This window comes from Lepidochelys olivacea, assembly GCF_965140295.1.
Source record: "Lepidochelys olivacea isolate rLepOli2 genome assembly, chromosome: 16".
NCBI classification, from domain to species: domain Eukaryota; kingdom Metazoa; phylum Chordata; order Testudines; family Cheloniidae; genus Lepidochelys; species Lepidochelys olivacea.
This window is the reverse complement of record NC_140426.1, coordinates 14,764,418-14,787,124: the sequence shown is the minus strand read 5'-3', so window position 1 is coordinate 14,787,124 and position 22,707 is coordinate 14,764,418. Positions and strand designations below refer to the sequence as shown.

Here is a 22,707-nt window from a genome sequence, read left to right as displayed (position 1 = left end):
ACTCCCCCGGTAACTGGGGAAGATCTGCTTCTAGCCATTAGAAATGAGCCCAGACTTACCTCCGTTTATAGAAGCCTAGAACCTGCCTTCTCGGTAGACTGGCAAAGCAGGTCAGTGGAGTAAGAAAATGCACCCCCTGCCCAAATGGAGTGTCTCTGTCAAATCATCTCCTTCCTTCCCAGTTAGATCTTTGAAGTGATATTCCTACCCCTCCACTCTCATTATATACTTGGCACTAGAGTTCCTCTAGTCACTTTAATCTACCACCTGCTGACCCTGCCACATTTGACTAGCACCCGCTTTGTTGCCCAGAAAACGAGAGAAGAATTTAATGCCAGGCCTTTGGGTTACATCAAATGGCCCATAAAGTTTCTTGTTCAGTGATGCAAAACTATTTGTTCTTACTCACTTTGGACTGTGCCAGGGCCCAGAGCAATCACAGGGTGCAACCTAACTGGTCTCCATGTGGCCTTCAGTAAGGGCACAAGAAGTTATGGACTTCTTTCAGCTGCTTTCAACTACCTGAAAGGGGGTTCCAAAGAGGATGGACCTAGACTGTTCTCAGTGGTAGCTGATGACAGAACAAGGAGTAATGGTCTCAAGTTGCAGTGGGGGAGGTTTAGGTTGGATATTAGGAAAAACTTTTTCACTAGGAGGGTGGTGAAACACTGGAATGCGTTACCTAGGGAAGTGGTGGAATCTCCTTCCTTAGAAGTTTTTAAGGTCAGGCTTGACAAAGCCCTGGCTGGGATGATTTAATTGGGGATCAGTCCTGCTTTGAGCAGGGGGTTGGACTAGATGACCTCCTGAGGTCCCTTCCAACCCTGATATTCGATGATTCTATGATTCTATGATACTTTAGTGGCCAAATCATGCTAGATTTTGTATAGGGAACAAATCCTTGGCTATATCCCAAGGCATCCATGCCTGTGTGACTTCTCTAAGCAGCCCCTGTCTATCTTAGCTATTTATATGAAGCTGGAACATCTGAGCACCTCCTAGTCCTTTTAATGTATTTATCTTCATGTGCCCCCTGTGAAGTAGGGCAGGGCTATTATCCCTCAATTGCAGGGAGGGAACTGAGGCCAAGAGACACTAACTGCCTTGCCCATGGTCACATGGGGAACGTGTGGTAGAGCAGGGATTTAAACCCACATCATCTAAGACTTTGACTGGAGCCTTAACCACTGCACCAGCCTTCCTCTGTCCCACCTTTTTACATCCATAGCAGTGGTATTTCCCTTGGCGTGTATAACCAAAGTCCCAGCTGCTGCTTTAAACCAAGCTGAGCAGGGGACGGTGTCTTCACTGCAGCTCCGCACTATTCTAATCTAGCGCAAAGGGTAACATTCATGATGGGGGTGGGGGGCTTTTGCATGCTCATTCCCATGTTAAAGGGGTTTCACCAGGGGGGAAGATGTTGGAGGGGGGAATGTCAGAGACTGGGGGATCCAGGGAGCAACCCACAGGGGGCACTTTAAGAGCTCTTTGATTTTTAAGGAGGGTCAGAGGGTGCACAGTACAGGGAGTGCCCTTGGGGGGGGGGAATGGAGGGCAGCAAAGTCTGGGAGTGCAGACCAGGGGTCCCCAGTTTGGGGGGGGCCCAGCCCAGGAATCCCCAGTTTGGGGGTGGCCCACCCCAGGGGACCCCACTGGATGGAGGGCCCAGGCCAGGGGTCCCCAGTTTGGGGGTGGCCCAGCCCAGGGGACCCCGCTGGATGGAGGGCCCAGGCCAGGAATCCCCAGTTTGGGGGTGCCCCAGCCCAGGGGACTCCGCTGGATGGAGGGCCCAGGCCAGGGGTCCCCAGTTTGGGGGTGCCCCAGCCCAGGGGACCCCGCTGGGCGAAGGGCACAGCCCAGGGATCCCCAGGCGGGCGGCCCTGCGGGGTCCCGCGGGGGGGGGCTAGAGGCTGCCCCCCCCTCCCACGCGGGCGCCTGGCCCTTTAAGCCCCGCGCCCCCGTTGCTATGTACAGCGCGTTGCCCCGGCGACGCGGGGTCCCGCGAGGCTCTTCCAGCGGCCGCCGGGCTCCCCCCGCTGCCCGCCGCGGCCATGGCCCCCAAGAAGAAGGGCGGCGGCAAGAGGGAAGACGCGGGCAAGGAGCCGAGGCCGGAGGGGAAGGCGGAGCAGCCCCTGGCCGAGCACAGCCGGGAGTTCTATCTGCTCCAGATCCGGGACCTGGAGGAGCGGCTGGCCCGGTGCGGGGTCCCCTCCCGCGGGGGCTGGGCTGGGCTCCAGAGGGGCTCACGTGGGCAGCCGGGCCCGGGCGAGCTGCGGGATCCCCGCCCCGAGGTCTGCGCCCCCCGGCCGGCCGCCCCTCCTCGCAGCCTCCTCAAGTGATCGTCGGCGCCCTTTCAGGGCGGGGCGCCTGTTCCTCGCCGCATACCCCGGGGGGGGCCCGGTCGGCAGCCCCCGCAAGGCCCAGCTCTGTTGGGGTTGAACAGCTGCCCCTGTCCCTCCCGGAGACGGCCGCGTTTCCGTGCGGGGTGAAGGGTGTCCGTGTACGGAGCTGCCCCTGTCCCTCCCGGAGACGGCCGCGTTTCCGTGCGGGGTGGAGGGTGCCCGTGTACGGAGCTGCCCCTGTCCCTCCCCGGAGACGGCCGCGTTTCCGTGCGGGGTGAAGGGTGTCCGTGTACGGAGCTGCCCCTGTCCCTCCCCGGAGACGGCCGCGTTTCCGTGCGGGGTGAAGGGTGCCCGTGTACGGAGCTGCCCCTGTCCCTCCCCGGAGACGGCCGCGTTTCCGTGCGGGGTGGAGGGTGCCCGTGTACGGAGCTGCCCCTGTCCCTCCCGGAGACGGCCGCGTTTCCGTGCGGGGTGGAGGGTGCCCGTGTACGGAGCTGCCCCTGTCCCTCCCCGGAGACGGCCGCGTTTCCGTGCGGGGTGGAGGGTGCCCGTGTACGGAGCTGCCCCTGTCCCTCCCGGAGACGGCCGCGTTTCCGTGCGGGGTGGAGGGTGCCCGTGTACGGAGCTGCCCGTGTCCCTCCCCGGAGACGGCCGCGTTTCCGTGCGGGGTGAAGGGTGCCCGTATACGGAGCTGCCCCGTCCCTCCCGGAGACGGCCGCGTTTCCGTGCGGGGTGAAGGGTGTCCGTGTACGGAGCTGCCCCGTCCCTCCCCGGAGACGGCCGCGTTTCCGTGCGGGGTGGAGGGTGCCCGTATACGGAGCTGCCCCTGTCCCTCCCCGGAGACGGCCGCGTTTCCGTGCGGGGTGAAGGGTGTCCGTGTACGGAGCTGCCCCTGTCCCTCCCCGGAGACGGCCGCGTTTCCGTGCGGGGTGAAGGGTGTCCGTGTACGGAGCTGCCCCTGTCCCTCCCCGGAGACGGCCGCGTTTCCGTGCGGGGTGAAGGGTGTCCGTGTACGGAGCTGCCCCTGTCCCTCCCCGGAGACGGCCGCGTTTCCGTGCGGGGTGAAGGGTGCCCGTGTACGGAGCTGCCCGTGTCCCTCCCGGAGACGGCCGCGTTTCCGTGCGCGGTGGAGGGTGCCCGTATACGGAGCTGCCCCTGTCCCTCCCGGAGACGGCCGCGTTTCCGTGAGGGGTGAAGGGTGCCCGTATACGGAGCTGCCCCTGTCCCTCCCGGAGACGGCCGCGTTTCCGTGAGGGGTGAAGGGTGCCCGTATACGGAGCTGCCCCTGTCCCTCCCGGAGACGGCCGCGTTTCCGTGCGGGGTGAAGGGTGCCCGTGTACGGAGCTGCCCGTGTCCCTCCCCGGAGACGGCCGCGTTTCCGTGCGGGGTGAAGGGTGCCCGTGTACGGAGCTGCCCCTGTCCCTCCCCGGAGACGGCCGCGTTTCCGTGCGGGGTGAAGGGTGCCTGTATACGGAGCTGCCCCTGTCCCTCCCCGGAGACGGCCGCGTTTCCATGCGGGGTGAAAGGATTCTTGTAAATACGGCTTGCAACATGCTCTGGGGCCAGGTGTTTCAGGAGTGTAGGTTTTACGATGATTGCTATCGAGGTTCATGATAGCCCTTTACCACTGATGCTGCAGAAGCCAGTCATAGTGAGGGTGAGGTGAAGCCCTGGGTCAAAGGTGCAGCTTCTCTTTCTTCTGCTCCCAGACACTTTGGATTGAGCCTTACATCTGCGCTGCTGCTGGCGGCGGCTCTGCGTTCACAGCTGGGCTCCCAGCCAGCAGCCACCGCTCTCCAGCTGCCCAGCTCGGAAGGCAGGGCCGCCGCCAGGAGCAGCGCAGAAGTAAGGGTAGCAGTACCGCAACCCCCCCTACAATCACCTTGTGACCCCCCCCCTCACAACTCCTTTTTGGGTCAGGGCCCCTACAATTACAACACCGTGAAATTTCAGATTTAAATACCTGAAAACATGAAATTTCTGATTTTTAAAATCCTGTGACCATGAAAGTGACCAAAATGGACCGTGAATTTGGTAGGGCCATAGCCATGAATAGTCCCCCTCTCCAGTCCCACTGCAATCAGCTGTGAGCTGTGCTCCCGTGCATGCCCTGGGCCTGTGCCCAGGCAATGGGAGAGACTGGACCAACTTATAAATAGGTGAGGGGCAGGGAATCAGCCCATCCTGGAGACTGCTGTCTGACTGTCTGTTCGGCGCTGCTTCCCCCTGGCAGGTACCAGCGGAAATGGGACGAGCTGCAGGTGAACGAGACCCTCTTCAGGGTGGAGTACGATCAGATGGCCAATGACAACAAAGAGATCGTGGCCTTTCTCAAGAAGACCCTGAACCAGCGGGTTGATGAGATCGCTGAAGTCAATGACCAGCTGCTCAGCCTGCAGCAGGCCAAAGAATCCGAGAAGGACGCGTTCGAGGCCCAGCTGGCCCAGGTTCGACACGAGTTTCAGGAGACCAAGGACCAGCTCACTTCGGAGAACATGCTGCTAAGTAATGTGCCCTGGCTCAGACTGGACCCTTCCTTTTCCCTCTTGCCCCATGGTCCCTTTTCCTGGGGCAGGGGGCTGCTGGTGCCGCCGTGCAGGGATAGAGCCTGGAATTCTGAGGGTTGAACAGTTCCTGCCTGGGGCTGTGGCCACGGGCTGGTGGGAGAATGGTCAGTGGAAATATTCTGGCTGGAGTGGGTGGGAATTTGTACCTCCACCCCCAGACATTTTTTTTGATGAAAATTTTTTTTTGTTTTCAACAGAACACTCTATTATTACACTTCTAGTAATAATAAAAAGGGTTTGCAAAATGGTTTTTTGGCCCAAAGCTGCTGAAAACCAAAACAGTGTTGGGCCTGTGGCAGAAGGTTTTTGAGTTTTCTGATGAAAAATCTTAAATTTTCTTTTAGTCAAATACCTGATTTTCCGCAGAAGAGTTTCAGTAGAAAATTTCTGACCAGCCCTAATTCCAGCTGCGTGTGGGGGAGGACACATGGGGGTGTGGAGACAGAGGTGGTGTATACATAGGGTGACCAGATGTCCCGTTTTTAAAGGGACAGTTCTGGTTTTTGGGACTTTTTCTTATATAGGCACCTATTACCCCCCACCCCCATCCCGTTTTTTCACAGTTGCTATCTGGTAACTATGTGTACACATTTGAGCCTCCCTCTCTTTCCACCACAATGTGGGTTGTGGAAGGCTCCTTTCTAGTGCTGGAGGCTGCTGTCTATTGCTGGTCCCCATAGCAGGTACAGCCTGGGCAGCCTCAGGGCAAGCTTTCCCCATATGCTGACCCTGTATTATTGATATTACAGCAGCACCATTGTGCTAGGTGCTGTACAAATGTACTAAAGAAACAGTCTTGGCCCCATAGAGTTTGTGATCAGGGTGGTTAAGAAGATGCAGAACAGGTGTGTGGTGTGAAGAGCAGTTGGGGAGAATCTCACAGTGGGGTTTGCTAGCTTGGCGAAGCACTTTGCCCTCCTCCTGACCCCCCATGGCTAAGCATGGAAGCCCCCAATGGTCCTTCTGGGGTCCTAAGTGATCTGTTTTGGCAGGTGGGAAGCTGGCTGCGCTGGAGGAGTTCAGGATCCAGAAGGAGGATCTCATGGGCAAGTTTGCAGCCCTAGAGGAGCAGCTGAAGAAACAAGAGGAAAATCACAAGGAGTATATCTATAACCTGGAGAGGAAAGCTGTGCTGGACAAAGACAGGTCAGTGCCAGACAGAGACTGACTGTGTGTCATTCCCCACTGGAGTCTGAAGGTGGGAGTGTGGTCTCATGGTTAGTGCCAAGTGTGGGACTTGGAAGCCTTGGTTTCACTTCCTGGCTTTGCCACTGACTTGCTGTGGGACCTTGGACAGGAGCTAATCCTTTGGACTGGGGTCCGATTTGCCGGGGCTAAGGCGTTTGCAGCTGCAGTGGGCCCTGCCCCAGGAGTGATGACCTTCTCTGTGTGTCCTGTGTGCGTACGCACACGCCCCACTCCTGCAGGCTGAAGAAGGAGATGATGCAGCGTGTTAATGTGGTGGCAGCCGAGTTCCGCAAGGTCTCCAACAGCCAGATGGCCGAGACCACCAAGCGCACCATCCGCGAGAATGTCGCCATCAACGTCCAGCTGGCCAAGATGTCTGATCGCAGCTATGACCTCATCCAGGAGAATGACATGCTGAAGGAGGCCCAGGCTGAGATGCAGAAGCAGCTGGGGATGCTGGAGCACAATGAGAAGCAGATGACCAAGAAAAGCCTCAGCAACCAGAAGGTCAGAGCTCAACCAATGCACAGAGGGATGCGGGGTGCTGAAGCCAGGCTCTGGTCCTGTTACTGCTCCAGCTTGTCTGCCCCTAGGGACCATGTGGTGGCTTTCAGGGGCCTGGTCTCCCCATTCCCTGACAGCACTATTGCCCTAGAGTTTGCTCAGACCCCATGTAAGTGCATGTGGCTCATCATCTTGGCAGTAGGGACCTGACAGTGGGCATGGGCAACTTGCAGCCTGAGTGTGGGCGGCAGTGAGGGGGATAGGGAGCCTGGGCTGAGGCTGGTGCCTGAGACGTCCCTCTTGTCTCCTGATCCCGAAGCTGTGTCCCTGCTGCTCATTTCAGATGATTTGGATGCTCACCAATAAATGCAAGGAGCAGCAGGTGCTGGTGGATGAGTACAGGCAGCAGAAGGAGGCCATGCAGCAGCTGAAGGCAGCCCATGAGATGCTGCAGAAGGAGAACCAGGCACTAAGGTACGTAGAGCAGAGTGGAGGCGACAGCAAGCCGTCGTGGTCCCAGCGGCAGATCTCATTCCCGTGCTGCAGCCGGGTCTTGTTGCAAGGCCATGTAGAGGCAAAGGAGAGTCCTTGTGCTGTGATCCCATCACATTTCCCAGGCTAAGTGTGGCCAGGCCAGGTTGAATGGGAGACCTTCAAGGAAAACCCAGGTATTACAGGAACTGGGGTCAGTGGTTCAGAAAATGGCACACTGCCTCTGGAACGGCAAGCTCAGTGTGGTGCTGTACTGCTAACTCTTCCATGAGACGCACAATGCAGAGCCGGACTCCAGCGGGCGGGGGCTGGAAGTTCAGTTCCACCGGAAAATCCAACATTTCAAAACCCCTTTTTGTTCTGAAAAAAAATTTTGAAATTTGTAACAAAGCAAAAATTCCAATCGGTGTCTACTTGGCGCTGTGAACATATTTCATTGTGATAATGTTGAATCATTTTGCTTCAATAAGGTCAAACATTTCAGTTTTGACTTTCTCATTTTGATTCACTGAATTTAAACTTTAATATTATGTTAAAATATTAGTGTTTAGTATTAGGCATTTAACACAGTATAGAATTGAGTAGATAGTTAACGTTTTAGTATGTCTAAATGATATGAATCAAAATGAGGAAGCCAAAAGGAAACGTTTTGCTTTTTCAAAATGCAATAGGAAAGTCAATGGGATTCATCTGGACTTTTTCCCATTGAAAATGTTGAAATCGACACATTTTGATTTTGACGAAAGTGCTTTTTTCCATGGAGAATTGTGCTGTGGGAAATGTTTTGACCAGGTCTAGTCCTGACCCCTTGTGCCCATTAACCCCACAGAGTGGGAACTTGGAAGAGTTGCGGTGTTAACCCAGGTGTCCTGGCTCAATGCCCTCTGCGATTGCAATTTGACCTGGGAGTCTTCACTTCTTGACTTAAACTGCCATGCAGTGTTGTGCTGTGTTTTTAAATAATTGCCACTTTCCACCCTAGAGGTGGCTGCATTTAAGAGCTGAGGGAAGTGGTCCCTGTGTAGCCATTCACTGGCTTCACAGGGCCCTTGTGACATTTCACTAAGCAGTGTCTAACAGCACTTGGAGCTCTTTGGATGGGAGGGACTAGGAAAGGACCGAGTATTATTGGATTATGCTTCCCCTGACTGTGTCTGTGTCACCTCAACCTGCTCAACCCTCTGACAGACTCAGCAAGGCTCTGTCACGGCCCCCCACGAGAGCTGCTGCGCCTGGTGCTACATACCGGTTCCCCAAAGGCCTGACCCGGAGCCATGTTGACCGATGCTCTGTCAGTGCCTGGTCTCTGAGTGCATCCTGCCCAACAAGGGCCACTCTGCTCAGCCAGCTGCAGCCTGGTGCTTGTCCAGGACATTCAGGAACCCCACATGGGGTGGGAGTTACCATGGGGAAGGGGAGGCTGGTGTTCCCAGGCACCTTCCGTGGGTGTAACTCTTGGAAAGTAATCTCTCTAGGAGACCTCACTTGCACAGATGTGCAGAGGGGGCTTAGCCCACCTCAGCCCCCCTGCGGACCTGACTTAGACACACATCTCCATGGAGACCAGATTTAGACCCACCTCCTGTGCTCACATATCTCCCTGGTCGGCTGACTTAGACAGGCGGGCAGGCGGACAGAGACATATACATACTTCTCCCTGGGATCTTGGCTTGGGTGAATAGACAGACACATGCACACATCTCCCTGTGGACCTGACTTGGACAGACAGACAAACGACACATATATGCCTGGGGACCTGACTTGGATGAACAGACCGACAGACCTCCCTGGGGAACCTGATTTAGACAAGTGCATGCGAACACACACACAGTTGTCTGGGGCCTGCTGGAGGTGATGTACGCTTCCCTGCACTCCAAGCACCCTGAGGTGAAGTGGCTGTTTGCTACCTCACCCCTGGCTGTTCTTGTCTGGCTCCCTCCCTGCAGACAAGAGCTGAAGGAGCTGAAGGAGGAGGTGAGGAGGAAGATGGACGAAGGGCAGAGTCAGGCCAAGCTCCTAAAGGAAGAGCAGAAGCTCAGGAGGAATGCAGAGAGGATCCTGAACCAGGCTGTCCAAGCCCTTAAGGACCTGCTGCAGGTGAGACTCACACAGTTTCGGGGATTGGGGTGGACGTGTTCTGGTGGCTGCTTGGCATTAAACAGGCCAGAGCCCAGCATGTTTCTGAGATGGCGACATTTCCTTGGTTTGCTCCCAAAAGCTAGAACAGAACAGACGCATCAGTGGACATAAGCCACCACCAGGATCACAGAGGTCAAAGGTTAGGAAAGACTTGAGAACTAGAAAGGGAGCAATATTGTCTGCAGGAGCCTGGGAACCAAAACTCCTGGATTCTATTCCCACCTCTACCACAATGTTGCTGTGGGACACTGTGCAAGGCACATCGCTGCACCATGCCTCAGTTTCCCCATGTGTGAAATGGAGATGATTATACTGACCTACCCCATGGGCAGCTGTGAGGCTTGGTCTGTTAGTGTGTAGAGGATCTCTGAGCTCTTTCCAAGGAGAGGCTGTGGAGAGCAAAGCGGTTCCATTAAGAACAGGGTAACACAGGTGCAGGCTGTGGGGCAGCAAACTGTTGGGAAACTCATGAGCTCTTGTAACATAAAAGAGGTTGCCCAAAATCCTGCTAAGAGTTAGAGGCCCCTGACTGAGAGCTCTTGAGCTGTATCCATTTATCTTGGGTACTTATGTATGGCCCCCATTAGTAGGATCTAGGTAGTATCCCCCCACAACACGGTGGAGCTGGGAATTGAACCCAGGCCTCTGGAGACGTAGGCTGGCCCCCTAACCACTGGACCATCTACTGCCCTTGTCCTTGGCTCTGTCCCTATCTTGAGAGGCTGGCTCCTGGGACAATGCCAGAGTCCTGCACTATCTGGGGTTTCACATCATAGTGCTCTGTTGACTTACCCGGAACTGATTTTGCATCAGGCAATGAGGATGTTGTGTCAATTAGGGAAGATTTGAAATTAATAGGAATGGATTTTGCATCCAATCCCGGGGATGCTGTGTCACTTAAGGTGGATGCTGTGATAGTCTGGGAGGGCACAATGGCCTCATGTTGGTGGTGTACCTCCAAGCAAACATTGTGCTGAGATGTCCTAGCACATGTGCCATGCCTTGTAAGGGGTCTGCCCTGGCCACACCCAGAGCCCTGGACTCTTTCAGATCAGAGCCACCAGCATCTTGCTCTGTACAAACACCCACCTTGGACCTTGGCACTATATCTTCTGTGGCAGCTGTTTCCGGCTCTTTATTTTGCACCAAACCAGAATGTGTCAGGGCTACATTGGTTTGACTCACTGTAATTTCCCTTGTCCCCTATAGGGGGTGCTAGACGGTAGAGTCCAGTTGTTGGAGGGTAGACATGGGGGAGGTTGGGTCCATGCTGCAGGCTGCTGGGGCAGACGCCCTAATCCAGCACATACATGGTGTTTATTGCATGTGGTACTAGAAATCCTCCCATCACGCCAAGTGCGGAGTCTCTTACTGAACCCCCGGCTGCATCTGAGTGAGGATCCGACGACATGTCCTGTGCTGGGGACGGGAAGCCTCCAGCTGTGGGGAGGTAGAGTCGGTGGGGAAGAGCCAAGAGATGCTGGGGTGCTGTTCCAGGGAACCCCACTAAAGTCTGGCTTTGAACTACAAGCAGCCCAACCCCCAGCAGCTCCAGCTCCCGACTGGCTGTCCCAGCAGAGTTCTGAATGGCCGTGGGGCCTGAGCCTTTGTTAGATGGGCACCTCCCTCGCCTACGGGAGCTGCCAGGTTCTGGGTGCCCTCAGAATGCAGGAGCCAGGGCGATGGTAGTGGAGACTGAGCTGTGGGGCTTCCTCTGCCTACAGTGGGGGTCCAACCCCTGTGCTTTGAAGTCATGGGGGGAGAGCAGGAGCTGCAGTGCCGGTTCACCTCCCCCGCCTCATCGCCCTGCAGGAGAGGCCGTCTGATGAGGATGGCGACTTCGACATAATGTTCCAGCTGCGTCACCAGGAGATGCTGCGGAGCCTGCTGGGGCTGCTGAGGCGGGCGAGCACGGCTGGGCCCGCGCCTCAGGAGCAGGTCTTTGGGCCCCAGAAAATGGCCAAAAGGGAACATGGACTGGAGTCCACAGCAGAGAGGTGAGTAGGAAATGCAGGGGAATAGCCCCACTCCCCATACAGCCCCTGCCCCAGCATCTCTTTGCACCCAAGAGAGGCAGGTCCCAGTTGGAGGCCAGGCCAGACACCCAGGGGCAAAGGGGAGAGAAATGGGGTTGTACCTATTATCTCTATAGCCCTGTGTGACATGTGGTTGCGTTTCTGCCTTCCAACTCTGTGCTGTCATAAAACCCTGCCTCCCTGCTCCTGTGATGTCACGACTCCCATCTCCCCCGACTTCTCCTAGAGCCCTCCAGGGGAAGCACGGCAGATGAGACCTTCATAGGTCACCTTTAGCTCATTCCCCACAGGCCTCCCACCAGCAAGCTGACGGCAGCGACCTCCCACCCACACCGACCTGCACTGGCTCCATCTTGCTCCCCTTGCTGATCCCTTGAGCGTGCAGTTCTCCACTCTGGTCTCTGATTGTCTGCTTGCTCCCCTGCACCTCCAAAGCTGGCTGATCCTCTCCAGTGACTACTGTTCACAGTTGCCTCCAGAGCCTGTCCTGGCTAAGCCTGAGCTGGGGAGGCTCACCCTAAGAGGCACCCTACCCTTACTGTACTTCCCACCTTGAAGATCCTGCAGTATCTTCCTGCCAATGCCGTTCTAGTCTTTTCCTTCAGTGACCCCTGCCTCCCCCATGTCACGTGGTCTAACCCATCCCCTTTCTCCTCTGCTCCAGCCAGCTGCACCCAGCCCCGTGCCTCAAGATCTCTCCCGTCATCTCGCACCACTTGCTGGCTCACCAGGGGCAGGGGGTGCCGCTCTTCCACAGCATGAGCAAGATGGGTCTGCTGTCCAAGACCACCCGCATCGGGACCGTCCGCACCTACACCAGTGCCACAGAGGTGAGGGGGGCTTGGGCCAACTGGGCATAGATGGCTGCAGGGCAGGGGTATCCTGGGAGGTTAAAAAGGGAGTCACACAGGGAGGGCTGGGCAGGCTCAGCAGAGAGGCTGAGGATTGAGGTGAGCACCAAGACTGACTCCCAGCCCCTTGTCCCTGCTCCTAATGGTTCCCTCCACGGACCCACAGGGTCAGGAAAGCTTATCCAAGCGCCATTGGCATTGGCCTGCCCTGTCCTGCCCCCATAGAGGGATGTAGTGACCGGTGTGGCAGTGTTTGAATCACTGCCAATTTCCCAACAGCCACGGATGACTTCCTGGTCGGAGGAGAAACCGGTGAAGCAGCAGCCGATTCTGCCCCTGCCAGAGATAGCGGCCAGACACTCCTTGCAGGGCCTGCTGACCAAATAGGGAAATGGTGGGGGGGGAGTGAGTGAGCACCCCTTTCTGCCAGCCGATTGCTCCCTCCCCTGCCACCAGGACACCTGCACAAAGGAGAGGGACTGAGCATAGATGGCAAAGTGTGTGCAGACTGGGTGTCTGGGTTTATTGTACAGTCTATGCAGAACTGCCCTATAAAACGTCTGGAGTTACTGAGATGTCTGGCTGGGAACCAAGGACGAACAAGGCAAAGCTGAGACTGGGCACAACCACCAAGTCCCAGACCTGTTCTGCAGGGGCAGGGACAAGGTGCTGCTGGGACAGAGTGGTCCCACGCTGGGCAAGGAGGCAGGCGCCCCTGAACATGACAAGCCTAGCTGGGGTCTAGGGGGGAGCCTGGCTGGGGCTTGGAGTCTCTCTCGGGGTCCTCCTTACTCCCCACATTGCAGGGTGCTGAAGTGCCAGGCACGGGCACTTGGCCATGCGGAGCCAGGCCATCTACCGGGCTGCCTTTGCCAGCGCTAATGGGGTTGGGAGGAGAAGCCTGTCACCTGACATGGGGGGTGCAGGAATAGCACCTGCCTGGCAGTCCGCCACCTCCCCTACCAGTTTCATTGCCAGGAACTTCCCTTGGCACCTACCCCCACACAGCACAACTTGTGGGGTCAGTGCTCTTTGCTTAGCTCCCCCAGCCCACCCTGGCAGCTGTGCCCAGAGGCCCATGAAGGAGTCCAGGACCACTGCTTTCCGTCGGCACCATATTCATAAAAACTCCCCCAGCTCAAAGGGTTAATGAGGGGTCCTGTCCCCCTTGTTGCCAGGGGGCGTGCGGTCCTTGCCACTGCTCCTCTGCAGGATGTGTTCCAGCAGCAGGTCGGCCGCCTGCTCCAGGACGTGCTGCAGGACCTCGTGCTCAGCGCTGGCGAACCGGCCCAGCACGTAGTGATCCACCATGGCTTCCCCCACTGGCCGGCCGATGCCAACCCTGAGCCGCACCATGCACTGCAGGGAGAAAAGGGGATGCAGCATGTGCTGTGTGTCCTCTTCCCATCGCCACCTGTTCCTGGGGCCTGCATTCACCCGAGCTGGGATCTCGGTACAGCATGGCAGTTGCTACAAAGTGCTAAACATGCTTGGCACGGCCTGGAGCCAAAGCAGATACTGGGGGCTCTGAGGTGGAGCTGGAGGGCAGGGGAGCATTGAGACCCTGGTTAGCCAGGGACCAGTCAAAGGGGGAGCCTGTGGAGTGAAAGGGAATCCTAAGTGCCTCACTTGAGCCCCACACGGCAAGCTGAGTTTGTGTCCTGCTCTGTTCCTTTGTCTCCCTCTGCTGTAGCTGGGTTCAGGCTGGGCTCCAGCAAACATGAGCTTGGAAAGAGTTTCGTCCAACAAACGCAGTTAAGTTGGTGGGCTGAGCTCCCAGCTAGGCCATGTGGTTCCACTTTAGCTAATTGCTTCCACATCCTGGCTCATGGACGAGTCAGAAACAACTCACGTGTGAGAAGGGCTGGGCTGGGAGCGGGGGATGAAGGTCCAAGTCTGCTAACACAAACACAAGGGGAGGCTAAGGCCTTGGGGGTGGCTCATAGGGGGCTCTGGGGCTGGGGAGAGATGATGCTTTACATATGCACTGCTAAGATGTGTGCAGGATAGAGCTCTTTACCCTGCAAGGCCGACTTACATCTGAGTGCAGGGAGCTGATACAGGAACGGACCCCGTTATGCCCCCTAAAGAAAGCAAGAGAAACGAGCTGTCAGAGAGTAGATGAGAACCTCAGAGGGATCATCCATGGGATTCACACTAAACTCTTCCCTCCTCTTTGCTCTGTACAAACAGGCCCCCTTATCCCCCTTTACAGAAGACCTAGGCACTGGGCTTGTTTACACAGAGAGTTCTACTGATTTAACGAGAGGTGTGACATTACCCCAATTTAGTTAAGCTGGCGCAAAGTCCATGCGGACACTTGGATTTCAGTGTAAGAGCAGCCTAGGACGGTTAAGCTTATTCAGGCTTAGACTAAAGCACAAGTCACTCAAAGCAACATCTGAGTATCCACACTGGGAAACTGATGCAAAGTTGTGCAGAGGAAGCCCCAGGCAGGCTTGCCTTGTCTTGCAGACTGCACCTGGAGTTCTGGGTGCTCAGCGCTTCTGAAAAATCAGACCCTAAGTGGCACGCCCATGGCCCGAGGGGCAATCCGCGTCAGAGAGGAGCTCATGATTCCCAGTCCTATACTCAGAGCAGGCCTCACTTACATGCAGCAGCCTCTGAGCTGGGCCAAACCCCCTGGGTGACCCACTGCCATGGGGTATTGCCAAAGAGGGTACTTGGCTAGGGATATGGCTGTGCAGATCCAGAATGTCCCGTGCCCTGCACTGAACTCCCTAGCCGGGGCTCTGGCACCCAGTGCTTTCAACTGCTGGAGAAGGGAGTACACACTGCACACGCTGCCTGCATTGGGCAGGCCTGAACACAGCCAGGTATGGACCACGTGGTAATAAGAGGAGAGACCCCAGGGAACAGTGTGTGGCTAATGTAACTGATTCAGAAAGGTCACTCTTCAGTCAAACGTCACTGTCACCACAAGCACAGGTCTAGGTTCTGTTCGGTCTCAAGTGTCGATCAAGCTAGGATACGTGTGACTTGGGGAGGTTGCCTAACAGGGCTCTGGGCAGTCACTGCTGTATTTTATTGCAGCAGCCTTGGCACCAGTTGTTTCCTGCACACCTAGTGCCAGAGCCCATTATTTGAGGCCATCCCAATTTATTGAAATATCTCTGGTTTAGCTGGTGCTTTGAACTGGAACCTGCAGGAGGTTGGGCAGACAGCAGAGTAAACCACTGTCAGGTAAAGCTTGTAAAGCGCTGCAGAAAGATTCTGCCACCAATCTGCTGCCATCTCTGCAGTCCTGGGGGTGGGGGAGATGGGACAGTCACAGCCCCAAAGGCCCATTTTAAAAAGCACACAGTAAGATGCAGCTCAAGCAAATCTTTCAAGGTCATTTTCCACAGGGGCTTTCCCTTCGTACCTTGCGCTGCCTCCCAACTTTATCGCCATCTTCCCCAGCGGCTTCTCCAGGTCGTCGTGAACGAGGTAAATGTCTTCTACCCCGAGGTTGTAAGTTTCAGCTTGAGAAAGAAACAACGCACAAGAAGTGAGGAAAAATTAAATCCATCTCTCACCATCCCACAGCCTCGGGGACCTAAAGAAGGACACTGCAGGCAACAGTGATAAAAAATGACAGGGGACGTGGAGGCAGGAAGTGCACAGCAGGGCGAAGAGAACTTCTAACCTCAGGAATGCACTATCAGCCATGCTGGCAAACTAGCTGCACACGCTGTCACTGGAGCTGCCTGATGTCTGCACCACGTGATACTGCTCTGCACCGCTATTGTCTTTTGGCCAAAAGTACTTTACAGTCCACACCCCTGAAACACAGCGGGCTGGACGGTCGTAGCCAACTAGCTTGCTGCAGGCTATGCAACAGTGTGAGGAGCGGAACTCATAGCCCAGCATGCCAGGGAAAAGCCTGACTGTTCTGAAAACTGCCCTGGGATTTCTGATGTCTGTGCAGAGCCCTCAGGACCTTGGTTCCGAACCTTGCCATCTGTTTTTTCCTAGAGATGCCAAAATGGCAAACTGCATGGAACTCAGTTAATCTTCTCCATCTCCCAAGGGTGGTGTGAAAAATTAGTAATGGGTTTAGGAGATTGTGTGTGTGTGTGTGCACCGCCCTCTACTGGACAGAACTGGCTATGGTCAACTGTGTGTCATAAGCCCTATACTGGAAATGGATATTCTCCTTTAGCTCAAGTGATAGGTTCTTGAGCTTGGTCTACTTTTACTGTCTTTCTGCCTGAATGGCCATGGAACAACCAGGAAGTCCTAAGAGTTGTTACATCGTTGGCTCCATAGAAAAGAAAAAGGAGACTGACCCTGGCAGGAGTGGGCCCTGTAGTTCCAGGGCAGGTATTTCAGACTTGTTGCTTACAGCCCTGAGTGGTCCCCTCTGGCTAAGAAGATGAAAGGTGAAGCACAAGGGTCCCTGGAAGGCTACAGTTGTGTACATTCCTCAGCTGGCTATTGGAGGTGTTCGGAGTCACTTACCAGCGCTTGCTACACTAAGTCCATTGATGTTCATGAGCCGCCGAGGTTTCATCAGCACCAGCTCTGCTTCCTCCACATTGGTGACGGTCACATCTGCGCAGCAGCGTCTGTCTGCTTTCCACTGGTCAGCGATGTTCAACTTCTGGGCCAGCTGATTGAGCACCGCCATGCCCACGTTATGACGGGTTCCTTGCAGCCCATAATTCCCTAGCCCTGCCACCTGCAAAGAGGACCAGCAACAGGTGTTACCAGGACTCTCTCTATATCAGAATCCAACCAAACGGAGTCACTAGAGTCAGCCCTTGTGGTGTAGTGAGGATCAAATTTGCCCTCCCTGCAGCCGGGCTCCTTTCACCACCCCGGCAAGAAATTCACCCAGCAAAACCAGCTGCTTCCCTTCAGAAGCAGCAAGACAATCACCATGTCCATTGTTGATTACTGTAGGGCCAGACTCTGTAGCTACAAGGGCCTGTCCCTCTCTTGTTAAACAGAATTGAGATGGGCTGAGATTGAGTAAGATGCTCAAATGAGCTTAGCAACCTAGGTGATCCCTGTCCCCCCACTCATTCCAGCTGTACCTCCCATCTCCAGGAATGAGAAGCCATAGGGTGACTAAGAGCCATATCTGTCCTGCGATTTCTTGTCCCTACGTGAGCAAAGAGCATAATCCAAAGATGGTGAGTTCCATCTGTGAAATCACAGTACACTGACATGGCATCATAAGGTCATTTACAAGGAGAAATGGGAACATTTATTGTATGACTCTAGTGCCTAGGGGCCCTAGGGAAGGACCAAGATCCCATTGTGCTAGGTGCTGTGCAAACATAAAACAAAAAGTCCCTATCCCAAAGAGTTCACAATCTAAGTATAAAACAAACAGATGAGGGTCGAGTACAAGAAAACAATGAGATGATATCAAGTATTTTTTAGGCATCAAGGAAAAGGAAAGATTTAAGGATGGATTTGAATGTGGATAATGAGGTAGCTTTGTGGATGTTTATGGGGAGTGTCTCCTAAACATGTGGCACAGCACAGGAGAAAGCGAGAGATAGGCTGGCACCATGGGCTGATCAGAGGTGGGAGTCAACGTCTCCACAGTGAAAGAGAGAGGATAGGTAGGGTGGGGATAGGCCATGAAGGGCCTTGAAAGTGAAGAGAAGCAGCTTATGTTTGAAGAGAGAGAGAGAACGGGAAGTTTCAAAGAAAGAGGTGATGTAGTCAAAGTGACAGACTAAGAAAATGATCTTTGCAGCAGCATTCTGAACAGTTATGAGCGGGGCAAGACTGCATTTGTCAAAGCCAGACAGAAGGATATTGCAGTAATTGAAATGCAATGATGAAAGCCCGGACAACAGTTTTATGTGTGTGGATGGATAGGAAAGGCTATGTCTGAGAGATGTTATGCAGAAAGAATTGGCAAGACTTAGACAGCCTGGATGTGAGGACTGAGAGGTCAGAGTCAAAGATGGCACCAGAGTTATGGACCTAAGTGACGGTCAGGATGGTGGTGGTGTCCACAGTGATCAAGAAAGGAGGTAGCGGGGAGGGCTTGTGGGGAAAGATTCAGAGCTCTGTTTAGCTGTGTTGAGCTTGAGCTAGATATCCACCAGATGACAGAGTCAGGCTGAGATTTTAGTTTGGACAGAAGAAGACGGGTCTGGAGTAGAAAAGTAGATATGGGAGTCCTCAGCATAGAGATGGTAGCTGAATTTGTGTTCACAGATGAGATTACGCAGAGATGAGAAGCGGACCAAGGACACCCACAGAAAGAGTGATCGTTGAGGAAGATCCTCCAAAGGACATGCTGAAGGAGTAATTATAGATCTAGAGGAGAACCAGGAGAGGATGGAGTCAGACAAGCCAAGGGAGGAGAAGATTCCAACATCCTGGCTGACAGGCAGATGACAGGTCAATGAGGTTGTAGTACTGGTTCTGAGCTTTGGCTTTTGACACGGTCTCCCACAGTATTCTTGCCAGCAAGTTAAAGAAGTATGGGCTGGATGAATGGACTATAAGGTGGATAGAAAGTTAGCTAGATTGTCGGGCTCAATGGGTAGTGATCAATGGCTCCATGTCTAGTTGGCATCCAGTATCAAGTGGAGTGCCCCAAGGATCAGTCCTGGGGCTGGTTTTGTTCAATATCTTCATAAATGATCTGGAGGATGGTATGGATTGCATCCTCAGCAAGTTTGCAGATGACACTAAACTGGGAAGAGAGGTAGATACGCTGGAGGGTAGGGATAGGATACAGAGGGACCTAGACAAATTAGAGGATTGGGCCAAAAGAAATCTGATGAGGTTCAACAAGGACAAGTGCGGAGTCCTGCACTTAGGACGGAAGAATCCCATGCACCGCTACAGACTAGGGACCGAATGGCTTGGCAGCAGTTCTGCAGAAAAGGACCTGGGGGTTACAGTGGACGAGAAGCTGGATATGAGTCAACAGTGTGCCCTTGTTGCCAAGAAGGCCAATGGCATTTGGGATGTATAAGTAGGGGCATTGCCAGCAGATCGAGGGACGTAATCGTTCCCCTCTATTCGACATTGGTGAGGCCTCATCTGGAGTACTGTGTCCAGTTTTGGGCCCCACACTACAAGAAGGATGTGAAAAATTGGAAAACGTCCAGTGGAGGGCAACAAAAATGATTAGGGGACTGGAACACATGACTTATGAGGAGAGGCTGAGGGAACTGGGATTGTTTAGTCTGCGGAAGAGAAGAATGAAGGGGGATTTGATAGCTGCTTTCAACTACCTGAAAGGGGGTTCCAAAGAGGATGGACCTAGACTGTTCTCAGCGGTACCAGATGACAGAACAAGGAGTAATAGTCTCAAGTTGCAGTGGGGGAGGTCTAGGTTGGATATTAGGAAAAACTTTTTCACTAGGAGGGTGGTGAAACACTGGAATGTGTTACCTAGGGAGGTGGTGGAATCTCCTTCCTTAGAAGTTTTTAAGGTCAGGCTTGACAAAGCCCTGGCTGGGATGATTTAGTTGGGTATTGGTCCTGCTTTGAGGAGGGGGTTGGACTAGATGACCTCCTGAGGTCCCTTCTAACCCTGATATTCTATGATTCTATGATTCAAGACTTTGGTGAGAGTAGTTGCAGTGGAGTGCAAGGTACAGAAGCTGGATCGGAGAGGGTCTGGGATGGGATTGGAGGGGAGGAACTCCAGACAGTGATTGTAAACAGCGCATTCAATGCGCTGAGAGATGAAAGAAGGGGTGGTAGTTGGAGGAACAAGTATGGTGCACTTCCATACAATATGACATTGGATAGTGACACTATCACATTTGACTATGAAACATTTGCAAAGGTTAATGCAGTTGTGAAAGGGAGAGGTATAAAGATTACCAGGAGATATAGATGGAAGTGTGGGGTAGCAGGCCTGAGTCTTGTTTGTTTTCTGTTCATTATTAGTTTATTAGAACACTGGTTGTGAATCTATCATCCATGGAACGCTTTGTGGTGGGCAGCAAAATGAATTATTTTGGGAACCAAGTAGCGTGTGTGTTGTGGGATAGCTGGGAGGGAACATAAAAATTGACAAAGCAGATCAGACCTGTGGTCCCTCTTGATCAGTATAGTGCTGCTTATGCAGCTCATACCCCATACTTCATAGTATGACATCAAGGTCTTTGTAATAGTGAGCAACTAGAAAATAACCCCATCATGGGGGAAATCTCTTCTTAACCTGTCAAACACTGGCTTTGGCCTTGAATTGTCACTCCCCTTGCATATTTTATCTTATCCACTGTCACTGTGAATGTTCTCATTAGCCACGTAAGCGTCAAAGGGAGGAAGGTTCAAGAGATGGGATTGCTCCTATGAAGCATGTAGTCTACAGCAGGGGTAGGCAACCTATGGCACATGTGCCAAAGGCAGCATACGAGCTGATTTTCAGTGGCACTCACACTGTCCGGGTCCTGACCACTGGTCCGGGGGGCTCTGTATTTTAATTTTAAATGAAGCTTCTTAAACATTTTAAAAACCTTATTTACTTTACATATAACAATAGTTTAGTTATATATTATAGACTTATAGAAAGAGACCTTCTAAAAACGTTAAAATGTATTACTGGCCCGCGGAACCTTAAATTAGAGTGAATGAATGAAGACTTGGCACACCACTTCTGAAAGGTTGCTGACCCCTGGTCTACAAAGTCACAAAGAGGCTGGGGAACTTATGACTGGATTATGCTATTTGTTAACTTCTATTTTGTTCCACTCAAATACAGTTCTGAATCATGGTTTTAAAATTAAAGGTGTGTGTCTATATGCCAACAGATGCAGTGAGTTGGCACATGGGGTCACACATCTAGCATGCATGTGAAACTGCTGTCTGCAAATCGGTACACTCTTGGGACCTGTGAACTGACGCTTTCCCCCTCTTCCTCCCCCCAAGCACAGACCCTACTGGGTGCTTTGCGACACTTCAGATCTGAGTGTACTTTCTCCATTTCAACACGGATCAGTATGTGGGACAGAAAACCAGCCTTCCAGCAAGCAGCCAGCATGCCCATGGGCTAGTGATGCCCAGAGCTATTGCTCCTGCAGGTTGGGGAACTTAAGGGGCTGGTCTGATCCATGGGTCGTGCTGACATCCTCCACACAGTAGCTCCCAAGCAGGGATCTGGGGCCCCTTGGGGGGCTGCGAGCTGGTTTCAGGGGGTCCGCCGAGCATGGCTGGCATTAGACTCGCTAGGGCACAGGGCAGAAAGCTGAATCCCCACCATGCAGAACTGCAGCCTGAGGCCTGACAACTTCATTTCACGGTGCCCTCTGTGGCGTGGGCGCCCGGGCAACTGCCCTGCTTCCTACCCCTTAATGCCAGGCGTAGATTTTACATGGAGAAAAGCAATCGTCCTGGCACGGGTGGGCTGTGGCGTGTTTATAGCGGGGGGCTCAGAAAGAAGGCGGCTGCGGACCCCGGCTCCAGCAGAGCCAGGACAGCGCTGAGCCCAGGCAGGGTGGTACCCAAGGGCTCAGCTCCCAGGGGGCCTACGCCTCGTCGCCCTGGCGCCCCCAGCTCCCCCACTGGCCCTGCCGCCTTCTCTCGACCCCATCGCCCCGTGACCAGGAAGTGATCCCTCCTCCCGCGCCGTCTCTCCCCCTGTGCCCCGGAAGTGTTCCCTCCGCCCACTCTCTACCAGGACCCGCTTCCCGACGGCGCGCGGATCGGCCTCGCAGTGGCTCATGGTGCGGCTCAGTAACCTCCCGAGGCGCTTGGGTGGCGGCCGCAGCATCCCCCTCTTTCCCCAGCTGAGCGGCCGCCGCCTCGGCGCCGCCGAGACCTCAGGGCACAAGCACCCCTGAGGAGCAGCCGCTCTGCTTCTTAAGCGTCACGCCCACGGCGACCAATCACAAAGGCCGCACCCTACCACGTGGCAGTGCCATCTTGTTTGCGGGCAGAAGGGATTCACACCACGTGGTTTGGTGGGTGAGACCATTTTGATTATGGTGCAGGAAGGGCGTAGGCCACGTGGTCTGCAGACGTGGCCATCTTTCTTGTGGGCGGAAGTGTTCAGCCACTGTAAGCCGGCTGCCCTTGGTTTCCTTTATGAGGGACCCTTTCGTTTAATCTTTGTTGGTCCCTTTATCAGAGTGGAAGAGCTGGTGACTTATGTACCGCAACAAGGGTCTTCAACTGCTTGCTTGTTGGCAGAGCTACCAGGCACAGGATTCATGCCTGCAGGCTGCATCAAAGCTGGCAGGTCAGACCAACCCTCCTCGATCTGTCTGTCACATGATGTAATCAGCTTTAATACATTATTAGCGGATGAAGGCCCTGTATCACAATATCAATCACTCTGCATGGCACTAGTACTGGACAAGGATGCTTCAGAAAAGTCTCCCTCAGTTGACATTTGGGCAAGAAAAAAAGTTCCATCACTACTATGGGATGAACATCACGTTGTAATGATCCACAGGATGGGATTCCCCGTCTCAAATTATTTTACCCATTTGGATCATAGATGTAAATGGCAGCTTTAAACCCAGGTCCACACAGCTGTTGAACATACAGAGGTAGTATGGAGCTGGAATCTAGGTGTCAGGACTGCTGGGTTCTATTGTTTTGGTAACATTCCTTTGTGTTTTGGTTTCTGTAACATGGGGTTAATCCAGAT

At 54.1% G+C, this 22,707-nt stretch overlaps 2 protein-coding genes across 4 annotated transcripts; one reads left to right on the top strand and one right to left on the bottom strand.

Moving 5' to 3' along the window:
• Positions 1-1,994: 1,994 nt before the first annotated feature.
• Positions 1,995-16,579, top strand: CFAP157 (cilia and flagella associated protein 157). Of its 2 annotated transcripts, none has more exons than XM_084650449.1 (9): positions 1,995-2,197; positions 4,576-4,847; positions 5,902-6,055; positions 6,337-6,604; positions 6,945-7,075; positions 9,040-9,190; positions 11,045-11,229; positions 11,933-12,098; positions 15,669-16,579. In XM_084650449.1, exons 1-9 carry the CDS (start codon positions 2,052-2,054, stop codon positions 15,705-15,707), a joined length of 1,512 nt encoding a protein of 503 aa, XP_084506575.1. In that variant the 5' UTR covers positions 1,995-2,051; the 3' UTR covers positions 15,708-16,579. The 2 variants fall into 2 exon arrangements, with proteins under 2 accessions (XP_084506575.1, XP_084506574.1); XM_084650448.1 differs by lacking the exon at positions 15,669-16,579 and adding an exon at positions 12,399-12,689 and having other exon boundaries at positions 1,997-2,197.
• PTRH1 (peptidyl-tRNA hydrolase 1 homolog) lies at positions 12,608-21,934 on the bottom strand. 2 transcript variants are annotated; one of them, XM_084650451.1, is made up of 5 exons: positions 21,736-21,934; positions 16,584-16,803; positions 15,505-15,604; positions 14,158-14,203; positions 12,608-13,478 (listed from the first exon to the last, which is right to left on the bottom strand). In XM_084650451.1, exons 1-5 carry the CDS (start codon positions 21,823-21,825, stop codon positions 13,266-13,268), a joined length of 669 nt encoding a protein of 222 aa, XP_084506577.1. In that variant the 5' UTR covers positions 21,826-21,934; the 3' UTR covers positions 12,608-13,265. The 2 variants fall into 2 exon arrangements, with proteins under 2 accessions (XP_084506577.1, XP_084506576.1); XM_084650450.1 differs by having other exon boundaries at positions 21,730-21,933.
• Positions 21,935-22,707: the final 773 nt, after the last annotated feature.